Genomic DNA, 25,000 nt, shown 5'->3' with positions numbered 1-25,000 from the left:
TCGTTGACGCCAGAGGATTTTATTTAGCTGAAGGGGATTCGATATAGTAAAAGACCTAAGGTTGGCATATGCAGAGAGAGATAATATCTTCCTAGGCGTTCCTCTTCTGACGTCATTAGACAGTTCGGGTCGTAAGTTGGCATTTGCGACTCCACTTCCCGCGAGCTTGGAGCCCAATGATGGGCTAATAGGTCATATCACCTGCAAAGGCGACTTTTCGATAGTTAGTAATGTTACCTATGAAACTACATCCCTCGTAACTCATGGGGCTATATGGTACAGACACATGGAACAGTCTGTTAGCCCTTAGTCACCAGGATATTCCCTTCAGCTCAAGATGATTCAACACATTTCACGTAATCAACCCACGCTCGTATGCTCGCCCACGTTAACTAGCTACAAGGTCGAAACTACTGTTGAAAGTTTACGCGCAGTAGGCACTCTTAATTGCAATCCTTTGACCAGCTGTTCCTACTGTTTAGAAATTTGATTAATATGCAAATACCTGTTTACCTGAACTACAAAAAATATATAATAGATATGCACACGTAAGAATATACGTAAACACATAAGCACACGCACTTTCGCGCATGCATACACAAAACACATTGTAAACATAATACACACATGTGTTTGCATACATGCACGTAAGCGCATATGCAAACGTAAAGATACGGGCACAGGCTTAAACTCTCACATCACACACACACACACACACACACACACACACACACACACACACACACACACACACACACACACACACACACACACACACACACACACACACACACACACACACACACACACACACACACACACACACACACACACACACACACACACACACACACACACACACACACACACACACCCTCGCCCGGGGCTGAAATAATATCAGTATCGCAGCGCTGAGGGGTGTTACTCCAACTCTCGTGGGCGGGGAGTTGGGGGTGTGTGTGTGTGGAAGGTCATAGCATTACCCATAGATCGGACCTACGAGCTCTGAGCTCTCTTCCAGGAGGGAAATAGCTGTCGATCACGAGTCCAACATGTGATCCAAAGACCAAGTGAATACACACACACACACACACACACACACACACACACACACACACACACACACACACACACACACACACACACACACGCACACACACGCACACACCTCCCCACTCTATCTATCTCTCTCTCTCCTCAACACCCTCGTACTTATGAAATGAAATAATAAAAACTTTAATCGCCGTCGCTTACTGTACATTGTGTGCTGGTAGCGTAATCGGAAGCAGGTTGGTCTCACATTTGCTTATTCGTGGGTTCAATTCTCACATTCTTCTCCGGTTCCTACTAGTCCTGCCCCAACAGTCCACTCGCATAGGCCATACGGCAAAAGCGATGGCTCCTCACCCTACCTCATTGTGTTACCGAAAACAAGCGCCTGACGTTTTTCTTCAGGTCACAGGTGGACACCCGAGTCAGGCTGTGGTTCGACTACAACCTGAATAAAATCGCCTGATGTCAGTCTCGGGAACATGTAAACAGTGCGTCCTCGGTAATGAAGTCATTAGGCCATCATTATTCTCTGGCTACGGTCTTTCAACTCTGCGGAATACCAGAGTAAACTCATTAACGCAAATACATCGGTAGAGAGAGCATCGGGAACAGGTTGGTTGAGAGGCCTGGAGTTGGTTTGGATTGGGTTGGGTTAGGCTAGGTTAGGTTAGGTTAGGTCCTTCTCATGATACAACTGGCGTCGCTCGTGGGTACTACACGGCTGGAGTTTTCTGCGCATTTTTTACGTTGTCCATGCACGATGCGGATGAGTTCGTCATATAAAAGACTCGAGAGGTACATATACATCCTACACCAGTAAAACACGTGCCGCATAGGTAATAGAGACAATTGTACGTTACACCCGCATCCCGCCCACGGAGCCGTGCTCCGTGATTGATTTCCCAACGTGAGTTGAGATTGATTAGGTATATCTGGGTAAATGGCTTTACGAACCCTTACACTAAAATAACGTTTTCTGCTACTTTGATTATGGCTATGGACTTTTTTCTATAAGACGATGGGGAACGTGAGGGCAAGGAGGGTAAGACTATGATGTAGATGAGCCTCTTGCTGGACACCGAAGCGTTCCACGGATTCTATCCTGGCTGACGCCAAATTATTTCATTCTATTTAGGAAAAGTCATCGTGACGAAGAAACAGATGGGCGTGAGGAGCGCTTGACTCCTCAGTAACGGTGACCATCGTTACAAATTTTATTCTAGCTAATGTCAGAGGATCCTATTCAGCTCAGAGAACGTCACTGTAACGGGGTTTGAGTTTGCAAATTTCGACCTGACTAATATGTATATATATATATATATATATATATATATATATATATATATATATATACATATATATATACATATATATATATATATACATATATATCTATATGTATGTATATATATATATGTATATATATATACATATATATTTATATATATGTATATATATGTGTGTGTATATATATATGTATGTATATATGTATATATATATGTATATATGTGTATATATATATATATATATATATATATATATATATATTCCATTATATTTCATTTTTTACTTTTATGTTTTATTCTTTATTTTGTTATTTTATTATCTATTTATTTATTATTATTAATTTTTATCTTTCATTTTTTTCTATTTCCTTTATTCACCTCAGGGAATGTTACCACAGAGATTAAGATATAATGAGGAGTGTAAGCCAGGAGCCGCGCGGCTACGGCCTATGTCGTCATCTTTGTCCTACACGCTTACACTGTTGGAGCAGGTAATAGAATACTGGGAATCGGAGAGAGGCGCGGGAATTGAACTCACAACTAAGCGAATGCTAGACCAGCACACTTTTAATTACACCACCAGCACAAGCGATGGATAAAACATTCGATTAAAACCTCCGATAAAGTTACATATCCTACATATCCTACAAATGATCAGAATTACTGAAGAATTTTACATTTATATTCGAAAAAAAATATCAAGACTAATACTTGCCCATTTGTGTCTACCAATGGTCAACTCTTACATTGAATCGAAGGTGTGAACGGTATTACAAAAAGTTATTTTAGTCCCGTGATCGTAAGCGATGCATTATCTGTGCCATGTGTTACGGTGAGCGAAAATAAAGGTCTCCTTAACTCTATAAACATGACCAAGTAAAGAATTGGAAAATATATAGAAAGTCTCAACAGAGCCCGACGGTTGGCATAATTTCTTCTTCTTCTTCTTCTTCTTTTTCTTCTTCTTCTTCTTCTTCTTCTTCTTCTTCTTCTTCTTCTTCTTCTTCTTCTCTTTCTTCTTCTTCTTCTTCTTCTTCTTCTTCTTCTTCTTATTCTCCTCCTCCTCCTTCTTCTTCTTCTTCTTCTTTTCTTCTTCTTCTTTTGAAGAGATGAACAATCAAATTATTATTTTATTGCTATCATGTCGTGATCCCGGTGGCCACGATCATCGGATCATATTCTCGAACTGAATTTTTCATGGCATCTCCTTGCATGATGTTGACACTTGAAGCTGACTCACGGTGACTCATGAAATAATGGGTCCAGCTCGATCTGCGACTTGACGCGACGATTCGGTGCGACTCGAATTGCCTTGGCTCGCCTTGAGTTTCACTGTGAACAAGAATGACGATTCCTGGCGAGTCAAGAATCTTGTTGCCGAGATGACTCGAGTCGTTTGGTATAACGGCAACCTGAGATAGGGCAAGGCGTCTGTTCGAAGCTGGCCCCGAGCACAGTATGATTCCGTCACAAACCACGGTCAGGGTGAGGCAAAGGAGTTCAGAAACCAGTCTCTGATCCTCAAAAGTTATTCTTTTGTGTGCTTATCCAAAGAACCATCGATGCGGCGAAGATGATGGTTCTAGCCTCTTCACCCGACCCTCCCACGAAATATGACTCTATCCTAAAAAGTCGTGGAAATAGTCATGAAAGCTAATCCCATCCATCATCAATACGGACAAGAACAAATATTCACTTACACGCATGAGAACACACGCACACACACACACACACACACATACACACACACATACACACACACACACACACACACACACACACACACACACACACACACACACACACACACACACGACTCGGTAGCGCGGTTGGTAGAGCGCTGGACTGGGAAGTACGGTGGTGCTCGCAGTAGCTGGTTCGAATCCTGCCCAGGGCCGAAATTATTTCGGTATCGCTGCGCTTCGGGTCGTTACTCTGACTCTCGTGGGCGGGGAGTTGGGTGTGTGTGTGTGAAAGGTCATAGCATTACCCATAGATCGGTCATACGAGCTCTGAGCTCTCTTCCGGGAGGGAAATAGCTGTCGATCACGAGTCCAACACGTGATCCAAAGACCAAGGTGAATACACACACACACACACACACACACACACACACACACACACACACACACACACACACACACACACACACACACACACACACACACACACACACACACACACACACACATACACGTACACACCTACACACACACACACACAACTCGTGGCGCAGATGGTAGAGTTTCCGGCTGCCACTACGGAGGTCCGGGATCGAATCCCGCCCAGGGCTGAAATAATTTCAGTACCGCTGCTCTGCGGGTTGTTACTCCAACTCTCGTGGGCGGGGAGTTGGGTGTGTGTGTGCGTGTAAGGTCACAGCATTACCCATAGATCGGTCATATACGAGCTCTGAGCTCTCTTCCGGAAGGGAAATAGCTGTCGATCACGAGTCCTACCCGTGATCCAAAGACCATAGTGAATCACATACCCACACACACAGGTACACACGAACACCAGAGCACACCCTTTCCCATTTTCTTTATTTTCAACTTCAACATTCACAACTCCATCCTGACTCCTACGCTGTCCTTCTTCCTCCCCGATGGTAATTTTCTTCAATTTCCCAGCCCTTACCTGCTCCACTCTTCCCTAATCTATTTCCCTCCACTTCTGTCTCCTCTTTCCACGTTCGAAATATTCTTCCTCTTTTGCATCTCCCCCTCTCCACCTCACTGCCGCCCGATGCTCCTTTCCCTCCTTTCGCACCAACCTCCACCCCCCCCACCCCTTACTCCGAGAGCAGCAAACGACTTCCTGCCTTCAGAATCAGGCCGGACGACAGGCCCCCCCTCCCCACCTCCTTCCCCATCACCATCATCCGCAATGTCTTCTATAGGGAGAGAGATTCCCTCCCTCTCCTCTTCACCCGTTCATGTCCCAGCAGTGTTGATACTGGAGGAGACCATATGGTGGGTGAGACATCCTGAAATTTCTTTCTCTCCCAGACCATAAAGCTATGAAGCCATAGCATTCCATACACTCTAGTAAGGCCTTATAACAACTTTCAGATATCTTTAGGCTACCAGTAACTTTAGAGATGGAGCCATTTAAAATGTTTACTAGCTGATCGAGAGACACCTGGTTTAGCTCTTTAATTGGCGCTAGGAAATTTTAATCAGCCGAGACACCCCCATCCTCACCGCCCAGAAGCTTTCAGAGATCTAATCAAGGAGCAGCTGTAACGCATTCTCCAATCGCGCAGTCTGTGGATTGAGCAGATTCTCCGCAGCGCGAAGTAAGAACTAAGATTAAGGCAAACATTTCTATGTTACTACACTAATTTTGTCGTTATCTATTTATTAATTCAAACACTCCCAAAGAATTCTATAGTTACATTAGAGATAAAAAGGTTATTATCTGCTGACGGTCAACTAGAATATTCAAATGAAGGAATGTGTAATATCTTAAACAATTATTTTAGCTCGGTATTCGTAAACGAAATACCTCAAAGTGAATTCCAAACTGAAACCTGTGAAAAGTCTAGGGTAAACTTACTCACTACGGTAAATAAAAAAAAATAAAAATAAAAAAAATTAAAAGGTGTATAGACAAACTCAAAGTTAATAAAACACCAGGGCCTGACGGTTGGCATCCAAGAATCTTAAAGGAAATGAAAAATGAGATTGTTGTTCCATTAGAAATTATTTTCAAGAAATCCATCATATCCGGAGATGTCCCAAGAGAATGGAAGCTAGCTAACGTTACTCCCATATTCAAAAAAGGTGACACAAAGAAACCAAATAACTATAGGCCTATAAGTTTGACTTCAATCGTAGAAAAAACAATGGAAACTATCATCAGAGATGCTATCGAACATCATTTAGAAAGTAACCGTTAGATAAATGATAGCCAGCATGGTTTCAGGCGGAAACGTTCTTGCGTGACTAACTTACTCGAATTCTACAACACAGTTATCTCGAATTATGACAAAAGAAACAATATAGATTTAATATATCTAGACTTTGCAAAAGCTTTTAATACCGTCCCACACGAAAGATTAATTACTAAATTAGCTTTACACAGAATAAGTGGTAGCCTATTAAGTTGGACTAGTAATTGGTTGAATGGTCGAAAACAGAGAGTTGTTTTAAATGGAAAAACTTCTGGATGGAAAAATGTTACAAGTGGAGTTCCTCAGGGTTCCGTTCTTGGGCCACTTCTATTCATAGTATATATAAATGATATAGACCATGGACTAAAATCTACTGTTTCCAAATTTGCTGATGATACAAAACTGTGCGGAGTGGCAAATGATCACTCAAACCAATTAGATATTCAAGAAGATTTAGATCAATTACAGCAATGGTCTGAAAAGTGGCTAATGAAATTTAACACAAGTAAATGCAAGGTAATGCACATAGGTAGAAATAACAGTACGATTACAAGTTATTTGGAAATTCGTTAACAAAAGTGGATAGTGAAAAAGATCTCGGCGTAATTATCAGTAACGACCTCAAATCATCCAAGCAGTGTATTTCAGCCTCTGAGAAAGCAAATAAGATTCTAGGACTGATTGCGCGATCTTTTGATTTCAAAAGTCCATCACTCATTAACAAGCTATATAAATCGTTAGTTCGTCCACATTTGGAATATGCTGTTTCCGTATGGTCACCGAATCTCATTAAAGACATTGACAGACTGGAAAAAGTACATCGGCGAGCCACAAAACTGATTCCAAATATCAAAAATAAATCATACGAAAATCGACTAAAACATATGAATCTGTTTTCCCTAAAAAAGCGTAGACTCAGAGGTGACTTGATACAGGTCTTTAAGATTTTAAAGGGAATTGACAACATCAAAAGTGACCAAATTTTCACATTGAATGAGAATCAGACAAGAAACAATGGTCTCAAACTGTCCGGAAATAGATTCAATTTGGAAGTGGGTAGAAACAATTTTGCCAACCGTGTAGTTAATGAATGGAATAAACTTCCTGCACAGGTAGTGCAATGTAGTTCAGTTCGAAGCTTTAAGAATCATTTAGATAAATACCTAAGTAAGATGCTGTAATGATTATAATATATTTTATATTTGTTTTTTGTTTTATCATTTGTCTGTCTGATTTTCATTTATTATTAGTTATATGTCAATTTATTATTATTTACTATTTACCTGTTTGTTTATTATTTAACTATACCTATGCATTTATTTGTGTATCTTATTTGTTATTTACATTATTATAGTTTTTATTTATTATTTCATTATTAATATGATTTTTTTTCGCATCCGACCTAGATATGGATCAAAACGTCTCCTGTCGGTATGCTCCGCCTTTGTAATCCTTTGTATTTACTTCCTTTGTCATTTCTGAATCTGGCCACATCAAAAACTAAAAAGTCCTATGTATATGCAGTACGCAAACATCCCTCATTTTGATATATCGTAATCTATCGAGGATAGACTAACAGAAATGAACTAATGGATTATCTTATCCATGTATGAGAAGCTTGCAGGGATCAGTCCGACGTTATGCTTATCAGATCGACGTGCTTATGTACCTTTCATCATTAAAGCAGCATTACATTTTCCCTTTTACTACGTCATCGTGCCTGCCTCGGCTTTCGTCTCTTGTCAAGTACCTTTTCTTGTAGTCTGATTCCTCCTCTCCTTCTGCTTCCCCTGTTCATCACCGCTGTCTATTCATCTAAAGTTGCACGGCCTAATTTGTCTGCTGGCTTTTCCACTTATTTTTGCCAGGATCGTTTTATATATATATATATGTATATATATATATATATATATATATATATATATATATATATATATATATTTATACATATATATATACATATATATATATATATATATATATATATGTATATATGTATGTATGTATGTATGTATGTATGTATGTATGTATGTATGAATGTATGTATGTACATATGTATATATATATATATGTATATATATAGATATATGTATGTATATACATATATATATATATATGTGTATATATATATACATATATATATATATATGTATATATACATATATACATATATATATATATGTATATATGTATATATCAGTTTGTTACTTCTGCCCTACTTTTCAACACAAAATCATTTTCTCATAGATTCTTCCAACCTTATCCCCTCATCTGCCTTATACATGTCTTATTACGACCCTTGCTATTTCAGTTTCCTTGTGAATCCTTTCAGTTTATTCCTCCTCCCGCTTCCCTTACTGTTCAAATTGAACATTTAAAGAAACCATCGTATCCTAGCAAATATGACGTCATGTCGTTTTCGTCTTTTAATCGTTTTTTCTCCCGTCCCCTCTTTACTCTTCCTCTATACTAACCACTCTCATTTATCTGCACTGCTATTTCCCAACAGGGTATGAGAGTTTCTACAGCCCTTATTTTTCACCGAAAAACTCAATCGGCTTTTCTTTTTCCCTCGCCATCCATCTTGAATTCAACCATTTGAGATTCTCTTTGCGTATCCAGCCGCTCAGTAGGGTTCGCCATCTTCGTTGGACCCACACACATTGACAGACTCAGGGTTGAATAATCTACCGAAAAAATTATATAATCATCACAGACGAATTCGTTTACCCCAATGCAAATTACACTCATATATCGTAACGCAACTGTGAGCCCGAGCACAGATAGCAAATTTAATGACTGAGACGTAGCTTCACATTCAATCAACGATAGCCAAATATTGACCAAACACGTTGATCTAACCGTTCATACTTGCGCGTGTTTTCGAAATAGGTAATACAAATTATACACAGACAGGAGATTTATTTTCAAAACTTTTTTTTATTTTATTTCTTTTTACATTTTTTTTTTTTTTTTTTTTTTTGTCATACGATTTTAGTCTCTGTCCTGTAGCTTCTCTTTGAATGTTGGCATTAACTTTAGTAGTTGTTCGAAAATGCTTTTGTTATGTACGTTATAATTCTTTAGGTCATAGTTTCACCTTCCACAAGACTTTTACAACCTTGAACAACATGTTGGCGCCTCTAACTCAAAACCGACAAATTTGAGTGTTGTCCCCCTTCCGCGGTCGTAGCCTCAAATGATCGAGAACTTTTAAAAGGCTGTAACATCTGATTTTGGCATCCCTTGTTGACCTTACCTCAATTATTATAGAGCGTTTTAGAATGGTGATGCAATTTGATAACATCCTGGCACAAAAACAAAAACATTACGCTGATGGGTGCATGTCTGACCGTTTGAAGTACGTCCTCGCTTTTGTTTTCAAATACTCTTCTCCTTGAAACCACTGATGCCATATTTTTGGAGACTGAATTTTTTTTTTTTTATTCTATCCATGTAAAGCAGGGGTGTGCAACCTTTTTTTCCCAAAGGGCCACTAGTCATGTGAGATTATACTGATAAAGATAGATAATTAGTTTGCTACTGATTTTATTTAAATTGGGACCACAAAAATGATAATTGTCCGAAACAAATATACTTTCCTCACTATAAATGAGCTAATGAAAGGCTACCGTACCTTATTATTATAATGTACAAGTATAAATAATTACTTAATATTGGTTAACTGGGATGATTAACACACTTACCATACTACAGTACGTGAATCATACGTTAATTCCCAATTAACAACTATGAGAGAAACATTTAAAGTAATACACGGTGACAGTCTCAAGGAAGGAAAAGAGTGCTTGAATACAGTTGTTCGTGAATTAGAAAATGTTGGACTTGATGTACCTCATGATGTCATATCATTTTTTGCCAAAATATCTGTGTACTTTAGAATTAGGAACCTAAATAATAACATTAAGACAAATAAGAAAAAGCATAAGTCATGCAAAGGTCAAAACAGAAATCTAATGAAACTGACCACATGAATGATATGTAATTTACTTTTTCACTAGGGCCATATTACCTGTTTTCCTTTGTTGTTTATGTTATCATTAAGTGGTTTATATTCAATAACACATATTGAATATTTATGCTAACATTATGAATGGTGTGAACTTAATTTTTCTTTGTATTATGATTACTGTTTGCCATAATTACTATGAATATATTTGTGCTTACAATACACCCTTTAATATTCCAAGTGTTCATCTAATTAGTAATGCATGTAGGTAATATGTAATGCAGTTTAAAAAAAGGGGGGGGAGGGGAAGAGATAACAGGCTCCAAGGGTGGTCAAGTTCAAGTCAGCACTGTGAGTGGCGGGGAGGTGTGGCGTGGATGACGTCATCACCCCTCCTCGCCCGCGCTCGGCCCGTTCGGCTGGTTGACCTGTCTACATGGACCCAAGGTCTATAAAGTATACTTTATAGACCTTGCATGGACCTTGAGTGTACGTATTGCAGCGAGCTCATTGCGTAAGGAAAACAATATATGACATCTGCAACGGCCTGTACAACTCACTACTATTTTCCTGTTTCTTATGAATATTCTATTTGCTTATATTATACTTTAGTTCTACAGGAAAATGTATGCATCAACATTCTAGCATAATGTTCTAACTCAACATTCTACAGAAACCAAACAAGAATTAAAGAGTCCCCAATCACATTGCATCTGCCCACTACTCTGGTCGCTTAAAAGGGCTAAGGAATATATTGATGATTCATTAGCCAACCCACCTGTGGGAATTCCACCAACACGATCATATGCGTGACATCGTACGTCTGGTAGAGTGCATCGTAAATACAGCAATAGTTATGGTTGATGTTATCGTTAAATATTTTGTAGTGAATTGAAACGATCAAACGTTCATGATGACGGAGTATTCCGAGGTGCTCAAATAGTGTTAGTTTTCTGAATGGTGTGTCAATTTCTGTGGTGATATGATAACCAGTTTTGTTCTTTGTTCGACAAATTTGGTCCATTCTTACAAGTATATGCAACGTTACTATATAATTTTTGTGTCGGGAGAAAAAAAATCACTGCCTTCCGCCAGGAGATTGGATTTAGCTATGGAAACCTCCTTAAGCAGTCAATGGGTTAGAAAATACCTTAACCCTCTCACTGCCGAGATCATCTTATGAGTCTCACTCTGGCTGGTGCCATGCGATCTTATTCAGGCGAGGGAAATCCCCGGCAACCAAAGGTTTTCTTGAGGTCGAAGCTGTCACCCTTTTCCCATTTGCTAGAATATCACGAATTTACAGAGGGAATCTACACTGATTTAGTCATGGTAAGTCTGTACGGTATGTATTTAGTAGGAATGATTTCAGAATCAGCTGGCTCATTGAGCAGCGCCCCCCTGGTGGCGCCTTCTTAGCCTAAATATGAAAAAGTAAAGCTTGTCGCACATTGATTCAGAACGGAACCGCCGCCGAAGCTTCTGAAGCCTCAGAACAGAACAGAAACGACGTTCAGCCCGCACACTAGCGCAGAAGACACCAGAACTGAACCGACAGGGCCAGCCTTCAGTTAGCCTTGGCAGAAGAAAGTCGTGCCATAGAAAATAATTAAAGCAGATACCTGCATTAAAAGCTGAAGAGGAGGAGAAAGAAGAAAAAGGTGCGAAAAGAACAATGTGGGTGCACGATATATGCGCTTCAAGAGAGGAAGAAGGAGAATATAGAACATTGTTTCCGCATTTAAAGAGAGACAATACTAAGTTCTTCTTCCCAACTTCTCGGCAACCCCCTCCAACACCACACATCAGCCGTTCTGCGCATGCGCAGCCTCCCAGACGCTTCAGAACCTTCAAGAAAAATATCTTTCCAAGAATTCTGAGGCAGTTCGGTTCTGATCTGAAGCTTCGTTTCGGTTCTGATCTGAGGCAGTGAGCGTTGTCAGGTTCAAATGTTTGTTTTCGATTTCTTTCAGACATTTTGTTTCTGATCTGACACGTCGTTTCTGAGACAGTGTGCGGCAGGCTTAAGACGACTGACTCAGTTGTGGGCCATTAAAATCACCAATGACTCTTCAACCCGCGAGGCCTTTGGCATCAATATAACTAAATACTATCTGTTGAACAGAATAAACAGTGTTTACAGGACTTTGAGCGAGCGTTAATCTTAATGACACTCAGCCTAACCAGTTCGTGAAAGAATGCCAATCTTTAAGAATCGTAATCTGGGTACTAAATTTTTTGTCATGTCTCTTTGCTATCAAAGAGAATCGTCCACCTACACACGCGACGTGGTAGCCACTCAGGTTTGCTCCCTCCCTCCCCATCTATTCGTCCGTCACCCAAAATCAAATGAGTAAGTTTCCCAAAGAGCCTTTTTATCGTTTTAGACTTGCCGTCGTTTTAGGTAAATTCAACGAATCGTTTCCAGATCCAGAATAAGAGAGGAAGAGAGGAGAAACAGAGAGAGAGATAGAGAGAGAGAGAGAGAGAGAGAGAGAGAGAGAGAGAGAGAGAGAGAGAGAGAGAGAGAGAGAGAGAGAGAGAGAGAGAGAGAGAGAGACTCAGCGTTCGGCTTCGCCAACGTTGAAGCGTCGCATTACTTCTCCTTAACAAGGCGAAATGCTAGCACGTTTTTCTTCTGGCGAATGCCACACGATTGTCTTCAGCTGTTGGACCGGACCTCGAAGTCTTGATTGCCAATGATTCCGTTTTATCCTGAACACACCACTCATTTGATTAGAGCATTGGCAATAAATTAATGAATGAAGAGTTACCGTGTTGAGGCGATTAGCATGTCAGCCGACACTGGGAGTACTGATTAGTCACGGCTGTAACCGTTTTTCTGGTCACTTGACCTCTGCTTGCCTGCCTGCGGGAGCGCATGTGCGCCCGCCCGAGTCCGCACGTCAAACTCCTGGCCAGGTGACCAATTTTTCCTCGTCGTCGTACGCCATATTACACCATGGTTGTAACATCACAAAAAATTATGACATCACATATGACGTCATAATATGGTGTCATAGTAAGGTAAAATGACACGTGGGGAATGCTCCTAATCAATCTTATATCCTCAAGGCCTCTGCTTGGTATACTTTTCGCTGTGGGTTTCCCTCGAACTAGCCTAATGTTCTCTTTGTCCTTTGCAGTACACCACGCCCCGGAAGCGAGGAGCCATCGTTCTGGACAAACTCATGTTCGCCCTGCAGAAGGCTATCGACGAGCCAGGAGCCTCATCGTCCTCCGGAGGCGCCCCCTCGCAGGGATTCGGAAAAGGTCGAATGCTTCCGTCAGGCCCGGTGAGTCTGAGTGTGTGTCTGTGTGTGTGTGTGTGTGTGTGTGTGTGTGTGTGTGTGTGTGTGTGTGTGTGTGTGTGTGTGTGTGTGTGTGTGTGTGTGTGTGTGTGTGTGTGTGTGTGTGTGTGTGTGTGTGTGTGTGTGTGTGTGTGAAGTTGTCAAGCTTACGCCATGAAGTACTTCACTGAATAGCTAGGGCGATTGGCATTCACAAATAAATAAATAAAAAGGAGAACGGGAAATCGTTAGAAACGTCCGAGATGAAAAATATGCTAAGGCTTAGCATATTCTTTCATCCTTTTCATCACTCCTTTGCTTAGGAGCTAAGAAAAGGAGCGAGTATAAGTTAGTATTCACAAAGATGCAAAGGGCACTAAGGATGATGCTAACAAAGGTGCACGAGAGACAAACTCCCTTCCACACAGAAACATACTTGAAGGATTTTATTTGCGCAATAGGCGATTTTATGCAGATAAGCGGATAACTTCCTCTCTGAAGAGAACAACCAACTACTCCGGGCTCCTGTCCTTGGACGTAACAAAATACGAACAATACATTACCCTCTCGGAGGAGGCATGGGCGAAGACAGACTTATCTGTTTCGTTCTGTCTCATCCTGACGTTCTTGTCGAGCTCAAGGACAATACTCCCGCAGTCAGAGGTTTCATGAAGGGAGCGGGATACTATGACCAGGTGTTCACATTGAACCATATAAGTTTGAAATACTTTGGGACGTTACAAAGTCACGACCAACCATTACCTTCAAAGGTTTTAGGCAGGCCAGCACCAAACAATCTAATCTATCTGGAAGAATCCCTTAGAATCCCTTTAAAACTATCTTGAATTTCGTCGTTTTTAGAAATTCTATTCAAACGCCAGACGCCTCTATTCGCCTGGGAGCAACTGGATAGAATACAGTGACAGGTATTGATTTGAAAGAAAATAAACGAATAGATAAACAGAAAAAAGAAAATTGGATATATAAATAAAAAAGTAGATTTGTAAATAAAACATAAATAAGACATAAATAAGAAGACAAATAATAAGTAAATCGTAAATAAAGCCATGAATAAATAAACAAATACATGAATAAAGAGGTAAATAAATAGATTAATAGATAAATGAATAAATAGATATGTACTATAGATGAATATAAGAATAGGTAAATAAATAAATGAAAATAAATAAATAAATAAATAGATAAATAAACAAATAAATGAATAAATCAGTAAATCATTCAATCAATCAAATAATGAAGGAATCAATCAATAATAAACAATACACAATATGAACGTTCAATTGTGAAGTAGCAGTCACTAATGTTCCCCCTCTTTAAGGACGGATGTCAATAACTTTTTGCTTTGTTCTCCGCGTTGGCTGGCGAGCAGAAGAAGGGGAAGGAGGAAGAGGAGAAGAATGAGGAGAAAGAAAATGAGGAGGAGGAGGAAGAGGTTAAGAAGAGGAAAAGGAGGAGGAAGAGGAAGAAGAAGAAGAGGAGGAGGAGGAGGAGGAGAAGAGGAATTTTTTTTTCGAAGAGGAGAAAAATGAGGAGGGGAAGGAGGAGGAGAAGGAGGAGGAGGAGGAGGAGGAGGAGGAGGAAGAGGAGGAGGAGGAAGAGGAAGAGGAGGAGGAGGAAGAAGAAGAGGAGGAGGAAGAAGAAGAGGAGGAAGAAGAAGAGGAGGAGGATAAGGAGGAGGAGGAGGAGGAGGAGGAGGAGGAGGAGGAGGACAATTACTTTCGACGGAGGGCCTTCCTCTGCGATCCCCGCCCTTCGAAAAGATTTGACTCTGCTTCAACCCCTTCAACACAGTTACCTCTTTATTAAAAATCGTTGTTCCGGCAGCCGCCAGCCGATTTTATTGTGCGCAGAAGGGGAATTCTGAATCAGACGGGGTCTCGGTCGTTTGTAACCCCAATAGGTCTTGGGTCTGCCCCATCAGCTGAATAAAATCGGTTAGCGCCAACCAGAGCCAAGGTTCGTGAAATAACTGTGTTGATGGTTCTCTTCTGTGTGTCCCAAATTTTTGTTCACCCTTTTCATTGTACCAACGCACTTTAAAGATTTTTTTTTTTTTTTTTTTTTTTTTTTTTTGATGGGCAGCCTCGGGGTCGAGACCGTATTCCTGCTCAAAGCATGTGCGTGCGCGCCGACTGAACGGAATCATCCAACGGTCGCCTGAATAAAATTTGTAAAACGCCCTACTGTAGCAATAAAGTTAATTTTACATGTTAAGGCCATCTACTGTAGAGTATGATTTCACCATCACCATCGTATTTACAATCACCATTGTCATCACCCACCGACACCACTACAACTACCAGCATTATCATTATTAATAATGGCTGGTGAGGTTATTTAATGTTTGCTGGAGTGATGGTAGAGTGCCGGAGGACTGGAGGAGTGCCTGTATAGTTCCTCTTTACAAGGGAAAGGGGGACAAGTGTGAATGTAGTAGTTTCAGAGGGATTAGCTTGTTAAGTGTAGTTGGGAAGGCTTATGGGAGGATCTTGATTGAGAGGATTAGGAGAGGAACAGAGGGAGTAATTGGTGAGGAACAGTGTGGATTTAGGACGGGTAGAGAGTTGTGTAGATCAGATCTTTGTGGTAAGACAGATATGTGAGAAAGCTATAGGAAAGGGGAAGAAGGTTTTTTTGGGCTTTTATGGATCTGGAAAAGGCTTATGATAGGGTAGACAGAAAGGCACTGTGGGAGGTATTACAGATATACGGGATAGGAGGAAAGCTTCTGGAAGCTGTCAAGAGTTTTTATGAGAGTAGTAGAGCTTGTGTCAGGATTGGAAATGGAGAGAGTGAGTGGTTCGAGGTAAAGGTGGGACTTCGTCAAGGATGCGTTATGTCGCCCTGGCTGTTCAACTTATATATGGATGGGGTGGTGCGAGAGGTAAATGCAAGGGTAGTGGGTCAGGGATTGGAGATGGTTAAAGAAAAAGGAGAAAAAGTGGGAGGTGAGCCAGCTGTTGTTTGCGGACGACACTGCGCTTGTGGCACGATCGGAGGAGGGATTGAGGAAGTGGATGGTAGAGTTTGGGAGAGTATGTGATAGAAGAAAGCTAAAGATGAATGTGGGTAAAAGTAAGGTGATGAGATGTACAAGGGGTGAAAGTGGCAGTAGATTGGAAGTGAGCATTAAGGGAGAGCGACTGGAGGAAGTGGATAGTTTTAGATACTTGGGTGCAAATGTGGCAGGAAAAGGTGGAGTGAAGGTGGAGGTAGAATGTAGATTGAGAGAAGCGAGTAAATGCCTTGGTGGATTAAAGAGTGTAATGAGGAATAGACATTTGGGAATGAATGCTAAGAGGAGACTGTATGAAGGAGTGATTGTGCCAACAGCACTGTATGGGGCAGAAACATGGAACATAAGAGAGGAAGAGGGAGGGAGTTTGAATGTGTTTGAGATGAGGTGTCTGAGAAGTATGATAGGGGTTACTAGGCTAGATAGAGTGAGAAATGAGGAGGTGAGGAGGAGAACAGGGGTGGAAAAGGAGCTGGGAGATAGGGTTGATGAAAGAGTATTAGGATGGTTTGGACACATGGAAAGAATGAGTGAAGAAAGGCTAGTAAAAGAGGTATAGAAGGCAGATGTGGAGGGAGTGAACATGAGGGGACGTCCTAGGATGAGGTGGATGGATGGGGTGAAGGGGGCTTTGGGGAAGAGGGGAATGTCTGTTGAGGAAGGACGGGAGAGGACAGAAGACAGGGGTGAATGGAGAATGGTTGTATATGGATGATGTTGTGATTGCATGAGATGGAATGGGCGGGGGGATGGGGGGTGAGGCAGTATGTGTGAGCAAAATTTGACGCAGCCCGAAGGGATTTCTCCCCGTCCTCTCCTTTTATGCAATGGGGAGACGGAGAGGGGGGGTCGCCGATTTAACGAAGCGGCCTTGCTGTGGATGTGCTGTGTCTTGCGACACTGCTTGTGATCCAGGGCAGTGGACAAGGTGCAGGGATGACCCGTCATCCAGGAGGTGCTCAGATAAGAGGGAGGGTGGAGGGGTGTGGAGTGTATTCAGGGATGGAATGGGTGGAAATGATTTTATGCCTTTCCCTTTTTGGCTACCTCCCTTGTAAGGGGAAAAAAGCCTTGGTATATGTATGTACATATGCATTTTTACTATTACCATTATTACTTTTAAAGGATTTTCATTATTTCATTATAGTTGTTATTGTTAACAATATCGTTGTTATATATTGGGGCAGGTCCCTGAGAGGAAGGTAATATTGAAGTATGAGAGGCCGGCCGTAGGGAGGAAATTGCCTCACCGAAACTCTCAAATACCATTTCATCCCCAGCTTATCAAATATATGGAAGTGCTAGAAGGAACTATCGAATGTATATACTGTACATACATACCAAAACGTATTTCCCCTTTATAAGGGGGTGGCTGAGTCAAAGCATATTGCCAACCTACACCTACCCCACACCAATCCAAACCCATTCACCTCCCCTCCCATTTCAGCACTTCGTGGAAGTCGGGCTATCCGTGTCCCCTCCACACCGCTTGAGGCTAAAGCCTCATTGACTCGGGGCGTGTTTAGTAGCTGCTAGTGCTAGTGACTTGTAAACTATCCTTCTACTTGCCCAACGTCAGCGGCAATATTAGTAAACTTGCCTCCAAAATATCTTAGTGTCAATACTTACTTGCTGAGTAAGTTAAATTGCAGCATCTAGTACTAGCGGCTACTTAACTAAACCCGTGTCAACGAGGCCTAAGACAATGCGGCGAGATCCAATGCTTCCGCAGCAGGGTATGACGGCCGAAGCTGGTTTACCCCCACAGCTTCATTATATGGCGATTACCCACCCCCACCCCATTCACTCGAGAAACAAATAGATGAATATGTAAATAAGCAAACAAATATATAAAAAGATAAATGAATAGATCAATAAATTAATAAATAGATAAATAAGTGAATAGATAGATAAATGTACAAATAAGTAAATAGATGAATAAATGGATGAATAGATAAGTAGATAAACATAAAGATGAATATAAACAAGTACATAAATAAAAAGTTGCCCTCTCCCTGTCCTTCTTCACTCTTGTCTGCCCCTGCTTCGCTGTGCTTAATTTCTTTCCGTACACTTCTTCCCACTTCCCTTTATCCTTCTTCCTACGACTCATACTTTGTGTAAGGCGATATACTAAAAGGAGAGTCATACTATTCTAATCTGTGTCACACCGCTTTGGAGATATCATATCTAGAATTGAGCTAGAGGTTTACATATATCTCAGCAAGATCGACTGAAACGACGCTAATGCTAAACGTCGAAAGTTCAGGTTTGAGTCACAGGCTGATCTGATCTGTCATTCTTGAAGAGCTCAATTTAGCCTGTGTGGGAGTGGGCGATTCCTTGAATGTGTTTGTTTGTATAGGTGTGCGGGTGTACTTTTGTACATGTATACATTCTGCATACACACGTTCACATACACACAGACATCATATATGTATATATATATATATATATATATATATATACATATACATATACATATATATATATATATATATATATATATATATATACTGTGTATACACACACACATATATATATATATATATGTATGTGTGTGTGTGTGTGTGTGTGTGTGTGTGTGTGTGTGTGTGTGTGTGTGTGTGTGTGTGTGTGTGTGTGTGTGTGTGTGTGTGTGTATACTTGTCTATGCCCTTTTCATTCCTGTATAACCTTGTCTTATTGCATTTCTTCTTGCCATCAGATGGACTTGCAGCGGCGCGGGAACAGTGATGGCAGACTCTACTGGAGGTGCTATTTCAACGCTGTGTCCTGCTTCAGGAGAAAGTAAGAGTCCTACTGGCGAAGAAGAGGAACCATACAACACGAAGATGAACAGAATTAAAGATAAGCGGGAACTACAGAGCGGAATTTAACAGATATGACATAAATAGTCCAGAGCAGACAATACAAGGCAGAACTATTGAACTAAAGAAAAATAGTTTCACAAACAACCTATGATTAAAATAAGAATAAGCTGAATTACTAGCAAGTGTAAAAAAATGGGAGAATGGGTATACAATGTATAGAAAAACAAATGAAACTTTGTGAAACCTTTCAGAGGTGAAATAAGAAATATAAGTGCACGCAAGGAAAAACGAACAACATAAGCGAAGAGATAAAATGAGAGACAAAACCAAAACAAAAATTAAGGACAAGAAAAATAAATAAGAGAGTCAAATGAATTCGAAAAGTTAAAATCAAACTTCTGAACGGAATCGGTGATGAGATATAGAGATTGTTTTTGGCTATGGCCAAGGTCCAACGATTGTATTCGGTAAAGAGGTCAACTAAGAACAATATGAGGTCTCGAATGATCAGAACCAACGATTTGTTCCGAGTTCGTTCAACATCTGAATAAAATCGTCTGACCTTAGTCACTATGCATACATACATACGCACACATACATATATGGGCAGAGATTTTCTCTCAAGCATGTTTGATTAAATTTTATGGCAAGATTATTATTGCAGATTTTTTGTTTGCTTTTTCTCTTTCTCTGAGAGCATTTTTTCTCTCCACAGAAAGTTGTATAATGTCTCCATTTGACATTGTCTTGTATATTGCTTTGGGCATGGCTACCTAAGTAAGATATTACCCAGAACGCATTTTCACACTTCTTAGTGCTTCATCAGTAGCTAGAATGTGCGATTTGCGATTTGCTAGGCAAGACCACCCGCTTGTGCGGGATCGGTTTTCGTGGGAAGGGAAGAATGTCTGTGAGAAAATGAAAAGAAGATAGTAGCGTATAAAAGAGGGCTTTTGACACCGGGCGATTAGTGATATTTATTTCACGGCATCGTGGCTTTGGAGGTATGGGCAGTAGACTTGGGGTTGGAGACTGCGATTGGTGTGTAACCGTGAGGTTGCATGGAATATCTATTCTTCTTATCCTCATCCAACAAAGTTAGAAAACGAGTAGGAGGCTAAGTCTTAGGGAAAGATAGAGAAATTGGAAATAATTTTAGTGGTATGTAAACTGAAATGAAAAGATTTAGTAGGAGAGAAAGTAGAAATGAAAATAACTTCAGTAGAAGAGAAAGTTTATGTAGTTGTTTGTGCATGTAGTTGTGTTAGTTTTGTTTGCGGTATGGATTTGTGTGTATTCTACACATAGAGGGTTGATGCCTCCAACGTGTATGCTTATAGCCTGTCAATTAATGGGCTACATGCAATATTATTATTATTATTATTATTATTATTATTATTATTATTATTATTATTATTATTATTATTATTATTATTATTATTATTATTATTATTATTATTATTATCATTATTATTATTATCATTATTATTATTATTATTATTATTATTATTATTATTATCATTATTATTATTACTATTATTATTTTCATTATTATTATAACCATTATTTTCACTATCTTCATTATCATTATTATTACTACTACTATTATTATTATCATTATTATTATCATTTTTATTATTACCATTATTATTATTATTACTATTATTATTTTTATTATTATTATCATTATTATTATTATTATTATTATTATTATTATTATTATTATTATTATCATTATTGCTATCACCAGTCAAAGCTGGTGAAGGGGTGCGTTATTGATAAGAACCCATGTTATATATAGGTACACTTGTAAACTTGAGGACTATGGAACTTAGCCCTTAACCTATATTGGCATGACAAAAATGAAGCTCTCACGCCAGTTTTCATACCACCTGTCTCCAGGAGATCCCAAAAACCAACACCATTCAGCTCACAAGAGAAATTTAAAAAGAGATATTTTAGTAGAAAACACAGAAGAGCTGGCAACAAACCAAGACCATAGAAGACTGCCTATCCTCGAAGCTTTCTTCATAAAACAATCTTTCACCAATCTAAATACACAAACCACATATTTAGAGGCCCTTCGTAGTGTAAGGAAACCTACGCTCCATGAAAGACGAAGCGAGACTGATGACGTCACACAACAGCCGACCAATGAGTATGTAGCACAGTCTGGTAGCTCCAGCTAGGTTTGCTAGCCAATCAAAACAGTATATAAACAATTAAATTTCAATCAGAAATTCAAAGTCTACTCACTGATGAAGTACTAAAAAGTGTAAAAACGCGTTCTGGCCACTATATTCTACTTAGGTAGCCATTCCCAAAGTAATATACAAAAAATGTCATGTGGAGACATCATAAGACAACTTTCTGTGGATGGAAAAAATGCTCTCAGAGAAAGAGAAAAGCAGATAAAAAAAACTCTACAATAATAACCTTGCCAAATATTTTAATCATATATATATATATATATATATATATTAATATATATATATATATATACATATATATATATATGTGTATATATATGTATATATATATATATATATATATATATATATATATATATATACATATATATATTGATTTAAAATATGACAAATGTAACTAAAGGCGGAGAAAATATACGAGGAATAATGGGAGAATTTTACTGCCTTAACATTTCGACCCTTAGGGTCTTGATCACAAAGCATAACACAAAAGTAAAACATGGACATTTTATACACATTCATGTCACCTCACAGGGTGCCTAGGAAAGGTCGTCGTGCTCGAAACATTTGTCCGTTTGTTTTCATCAACTATCAATAAACTTGCCAAGCATATAAAACCATCTCTATGGTTGATGTTATTATTGGTATTAATATAGGCTGCTTCTATTGTTTTTCTTAATTTCTTTGTTGAACCTTTATTTATTATAATTGAATTGTCCCAGTTCGGAAGGTGGTCATGTGTATTTATGTGTCTTACTATAGAATTAGAAAGCCTGTGGGTTCTTACATCATTTTTGTGTTCATATAACCTTTTTTCTAATCCACGACCTGTTTCACCAAAATATGAGGATGGGCAATTTTTACAAGGTATTTTATAGACAATACTATTTTCATTCGTATGGTTATTATAATAACGCGTTACAAAATGTCCCACTTTGCTACCTGGTGTTCTCGCTATATCTATACCTGCTTTTCAACTCTAGACAACGTCCTCTTAAAAGCAGGTATAAAGATAGCGAGAACATCAGGTAGCAAAGTGGGACATTTGGTAACGCGTAATCATAATAACCATACGAATGAAAATAGTATTGTCTATAAAATGCCTTGTAAAAATTGCCCATCCTCATATTTTGGTGAAACAGGTCGTGGATTAGAAAAAAGGTTATATAAACACAAAAATGATGTAAGAACCCACAGGCCTTCTAATTCTATAGTAAGACACATGACCACCTTCCGAACTGGGACAATACAATAATAATAAATAGAGGTTCAACAAAGAAATTAAGAAAAACAATAGAAGCCGCCTATATTAATACTAATAATAACATCAACCATAGAGATGGTTTTATATGCTTGGCAAGAGCTACAAGTTTATTGATAGTTGATGAAAACAAACGGACAAGTGTTCCGAGCACGACGACCTTTCCTAGGCACCCTGTGAGGTGCCATGCATGTGTATAAAATGTCCATGTTGTACTTTTGTGTTATGCTTTGTGATCAAGACCCTAAAGGTCGAAACGTTAAGGCAGTAACATTCTTCCATTATTCCTCGTATATTTTCTCCGCCTTTATGTATATACATATATATATATACATATATATATATATACATATATATGTATATATATATTTATATATATATATATATATTTGTATGTATGTTAAGGCAGTGTGACAGTTTGAGGAAGTTCGAAGAAGACACGGGTCTAGTTCCGAGTCTATTCCTGCCCGGTTTCACTTCGAGCTTCTTCAGAGTAATGATACTCTGGTTCGAAGTTGCCGGTATGTATTGATGACCCGAATCCATTGTCCCACCGTGTAGGCAGGGGACGCGGGAAGATGAGTAGTAACATACAATAAATAACTTGATAAGGGACTAGTACATTTCAGAACCTAATAAACAGACCTTGTATGTTGTTGTCTGATAATGTGGAAATAAATGAGTGCTACTGTAGGCGCAAGATGTAAGGGCATTACATCTTACGTTTACGGCAGCGCTCTCATTCTACATTTCCACATTATCAGACAACATCACACAAGATCTGTTTATTAGGATTTGAATTGTATTAGTTTTTAATTAGTATATTGTATGTTTCTGCAAAACATCCAGCGTCCCTTGCCTACATGGTGGGACCGTGGAGTTGGGTCATCGATGTATACAGTTTTCTTCGAGCCCGAGGATCGTTCCTCTGAAGAAGCCCAAAGAGATACCGATCAGGAATAAACTCAGAATTAGACTCGTGTCTTCTTCTTTCATCTTCCTCTCTCTCACACACACACACACACACACACACACACACACACACACACACACACACACACACACACACACACACACACACACACACACACACACACACACACACACACACACACACACACACACACATATGTATATATATATATATATATATATATATATATATATATATGTATATATATATATATATGCATGTATATATATATATATATATATATATATATATATATATATATATATCACACGAGAAAGGAAACTTGTAGACAGTAATTACTCTCGTATATTACATCTTCAGAGTCTGAAGATGTAATATACGAAAGTACTGTCTACAAGTTTCCTTTCTCCTGTGGTTATTTTGTATTTTTGTATCACGGTGATGTGATTGCTTGCATATATATATATATATATATATATAATATATATATATATATATATATATATATATATATATATATATATCACTTGAACAAAATGTAGTGGCGCATCTGTAAAAATAACCACGAAAAACTCTCAGTCGGATTAAAAGGAAACTTAGAGGAACGTATTTTTTTTTTATTATTTTTTCCCTCTTACACAGGAGGTAGCCAAAAGACAAGGCATAGAAACCACTCCCTCCCATTCCATCCCCTACATACTCCACTCCCCTCTACCCTATTCCCTCCCTCTAATCTTAGCACCTGCTGGATGACGAGTCATCCCTGCATCTTGTCCACTGTATAACTTCTATATTTCGGCTGATAGCTATAGCAACTTTCCTGAAGAGGGCTGTAGCTATTACCCAAAATATAGAAGTTAAACTTTCTTCTAAGTTTCCTTTTATTCCGACTGTGGGTTATTCGTGATTAAATATATATATATATATATATATATATATATATATATATATATATATTGTGTGCGTGTGTGTGTGTGTGTGTGTATACATATGCAAAGTAGACCACTTGGAAAAAGAAACTAACGAAGCAGAGCGCTTTCGTATATTACATCTTCAGTGCACTGAAGGTGTAATATACGAAAGCGCTCTGCTTCGTTAGTTTCTTTTTCCAAGTGGTCTACTTTGCATAAGTGAACACACGTACCCATGTTCTTATTAGCAAACATATATATATATATATATATATATATATATATTTTTTTTTTTTTTTTTTTTTTTTTTTTTTTAATATTCCATGTAGATGTTAGCTAA

The 25,000-nt window shown here is 39.0% G+C and overlaps 1 protein-coding gene across 1 annotated transcript in view; it reads left to right on the top strand.

Moving 5' to 3' along the window:
- Positions 1–20,743, top strand: part of AstCC (Allatostatin double C) — a 195,191-nt gene extending 174,448 nt beyond the window's left edge. Inside the window, exons 2-3 of the mRNA XM_076206229.1 lie at positions 13,351–13,500; positions 19,239–20,743. Coding sequence (XP_076062344.1) covers positions 13,351–13,500; positions 19,239–19,325 — 237 coding nt within the window. The 3' untranslated portion in view covers positions 19,326–20,743. The remainder of the gene's footprint in view (positions 1–13,350; positions 13,501–19,238) is intronic.
- Positions 20,744–25,000: the final 4,257 nt, after the last annotated feature.

This window comes from Oratosquilla oratoria, chromosome 23 (assembly GCF_046742065.1).
Source record: "Oratosquilla oratoria isolate Oo_2021 chromosome 23, ASM4674206v1, whole genome shotgun sequence".
NCBI classification, from domain to species: domain Eukaryota; kingdom Metazoa; phylum Arthropoda; class Malacostraca; order Stomatopoda; family Squillidae; genus Oratosquilla; species Oratosquilla oratoria.
The sequence above is the reverse complement of the archived record's forward strand: the minus strand, read 5'-3'. Positions and strand labels throughout refer to the sequence as shown.